The sequence below is a fragment of the Plasmopara halstedii genome (genome assembly GCF_900000015.1).
Source record: "Plasmopara halstedii genome assembly, contig: Scaffold_2061, whole genome shotgun sequence".
Lineage (NCBI taxonomy): Eukaryota > Oomycota > Peronosporomycetes > Peronosporales > Peronosporaceae > Plasmopara > Plasmopara halstedii.
The window spans coordinates 1,262,518-1,264,577 of NW_020188969.1; the positions used below are offsets into that span (position 1 = coordinate 1,262,518).

At 42.4% G+C, this 2,060-nt stretch overlaps 2 protein-coding genes across 2 annotated transcripts in view; one reads left to right on the top strand and one right to left on the bottom strand.

The window, feature by feature from the left end:
- Nucleotides 1–244, bottom strand: part of PHALS_02785 (uncharacterized protein) — a gene marked incomplete at both ends in the record, with an annotated part of 963 nt that extends 719 nt beyond the window's left edge. Inside the window, one exon of the mRNA XM_024717232.1 lies at nucleotides 235–244. Coding sequence (XP_024582751.1) covers nucleotides 235–244 — 10 coding nt within the window. The remainder of the gene's footprint in view (nucleotides 1–234) is intronic.
- Nucleotides 245–417: 173 nt separating this feature from the next.
- PHALS_02786 (voltage-gated ion channel superfamily) overlaps nucleotides 418–2,060 on the top strand; it is a gene marked incomplete at both ends in the record, with an annotated part of 1,757 nt that continues 114 nt past the window's right edge. The window contains 9 exons of the mRNA XM_024717233.1: nucleotides 418–444; nucleotides 515–555; nucleotides 619–908; nucleotides 969–1,095; nucleotides 1,159–1,242; nucleotides 1,304–1,498; nucleotides 1,567–1,745; nucleotides 1,812–1,952; nucleotides 2,009–2,060. The exon at nucleotides 2,009–2,060 is cut by the window's right edge and continues 27 nt beyond it. Of these exons, the coding sequence (XP_024582752.1) occupies nucleotides 418–444; nucleotides 515–555; nucleotides 619–908; nucleotides 969–1,095; nucleotides 1,159–1,242; nucleotides 1,304–1,498; nucleotides 1,567–1,745; nucleotides 1,812–1,952; nucleotides 2,009–2,060 (1,136 nt within the window). The remainder of the gene's footprint in view (nucleotides 445–514; nucleotides 556–618; nucleotides 909–968; nucleotides 1,096–1,158; nucleotides 1,243–1,303; nucleotides 1,499–1,566; nucleotides 1,746–1,811; nucleotides 1,953–2,008) is intronic.

The window sequence follows — 2,060 nt, forward strand, 5'->3', positions numbered from 1 at the left end:
TAATTCAAAACTGATTTCTATTTATTTATATCTGCGGCAAAGCCGTCTAATTTAAGATGTTTAGATCTTTCTAAATTTATAGTAAAATCTAAATACATACATAACTACTGGCTTCTTGTTTGGGTGCAGTCACTCCATGCCCATCTCGTGTGATTTTGCGAGGCTTGGTTAATCAGTCGCCTGTGCGTTACTTAATGCGGACTTAGATGGTCAAACTTTGATATGCAAGGCAACCCCGTTGCATAGGACACGCTCATCAAAATTCAAAAAAATAGATAACTCATTTCGGCTATCTGGATAGATAGATCGAAATGTGTGGCTAGTGAGCTGTGTTTCGTCGGAACGCTTTCAATGCCACCCACAAACCTCTGGTCTCTTGTTAAACTCGCGATGGGGTAAAATAACTTAACACCTTGTATGTTTCTACGGTGCCGTTTTGAATACGTAAGTATGATCCCATCGCAATCCTACTTAAATGCCTCAAAATATATCGGAAATACTGTCATCTACTCAGAAATCGATACGATCTCATTCTTACGCCCCGAAATTATCAGTGTGCAAACAACACTTCAATATATCGTCAAAGTAAGTGTTTTGTTTTTATACCATGTTGCACAGCGAGCAGCGACCGCTACTGCCCAAATGCGACGACCTTGACGCGCAATTATCCGTACGAGATCCGCCGAAAGCGACAACTGCATCGCTTGAGAAACAAGCAACCCATAAGTATCGCTCTTGCGGCGCGCTCCGCTCCGACGTCTGGACGCTGCTGCATTACCGCTCGTCACTTAAAAATCGTTCAGGGCTGCAGCGGGCGTCTTACGTTCTAGAGGTGTGCGTTTTGGTTCTCATTACACTCAATGTAGTTCTGGCAATGTATGTGTCAGCATCCCCACCCGACTCTGCGCGTGAGTAGAAACATTCAAGCTAACGACAGGAGATGTGGACTGACTGAGATTTTACTGCAGCGGTAACAATGTCTGATTGGTATGAGATCTTTCTCTACGTGTCAACAGCCCTTTTTACTGTCGAGTATGTACTGAGGCTATGGTCATGTGTGGAAGATGATCGCTATCAACATTCAATATGCGGAAGGTGGGAGCATTTTTTAGATAGGGACCAGAAATGAAGAGGAATTATAGCATTATGCTGCTGCAGATTAAAGTGGATGTTTCGACCAATGTCGCTGATTGATCTCGTGGTATTGATTCCATTCTACCTGGAAATCTCGCTGGAAAACCAGTACGATGGATTTGCCGAATATGCTGGCGAATTTGTCTTTAACAAGATGGTGGTTTTAAAGTAGAGTATCTGTATCATCGCGTGGAGTCTTGACACTTCGAGGATTTCGCTTGTTGCGAATAATGTCGTTTCTGCATTTGGAACGCTCTTATCGAGCTATGAAGAATTTGCGTGAAATTTTCGCACTGAGGAAAGAGGAGCTAGGAGTCGTAAGTTATCTGACAATTGTCATCGTACTTACATCCTCGACGACTATGTACGTGAAGAACTTAAATGATTCTAATAACTATTATGCCAAACCATCTGATTATTCTGTCACTTTAGTTTCTTCCTGGAAAATCGTGCTCAGCCAAAAGTGTTCTCGAGCATTGGCACATGTTCTTGGTGGGCCATTGAGACCATTACGTCTCTTGGATATGGCGATATTGTACCCATCACTACTGCAGGACGCGCTTTTTCGTCCATGTTAGCGATCTGGGGAATCATTTTGTTTACAATTCCTGGTAACGCCGATATTTATAATCTGTTTTTTGTTCTGCAAAAGTATACATCCTTTTAAATGGTTTTAGGTGCTATCCTGAGCAGTGGCTTTATTGAAGTCATGCTTAAGAAGCAGGAGCAAAAAAATGAGCAAGCTATGGAAGAGTCAATTCGAATTTCTTTGACACGAGAACTACAGTCACGTAGCTCCAGCAACCTTGCATTCACTGGTATGACTACTTGACCTAAGTTCTTTCAATATATTTCTGATGAATTCGAGAACCAGGTTATTGGGACTCACCAAAAGCAGAATTGTACTCACCAGAAGGCAGGGCACA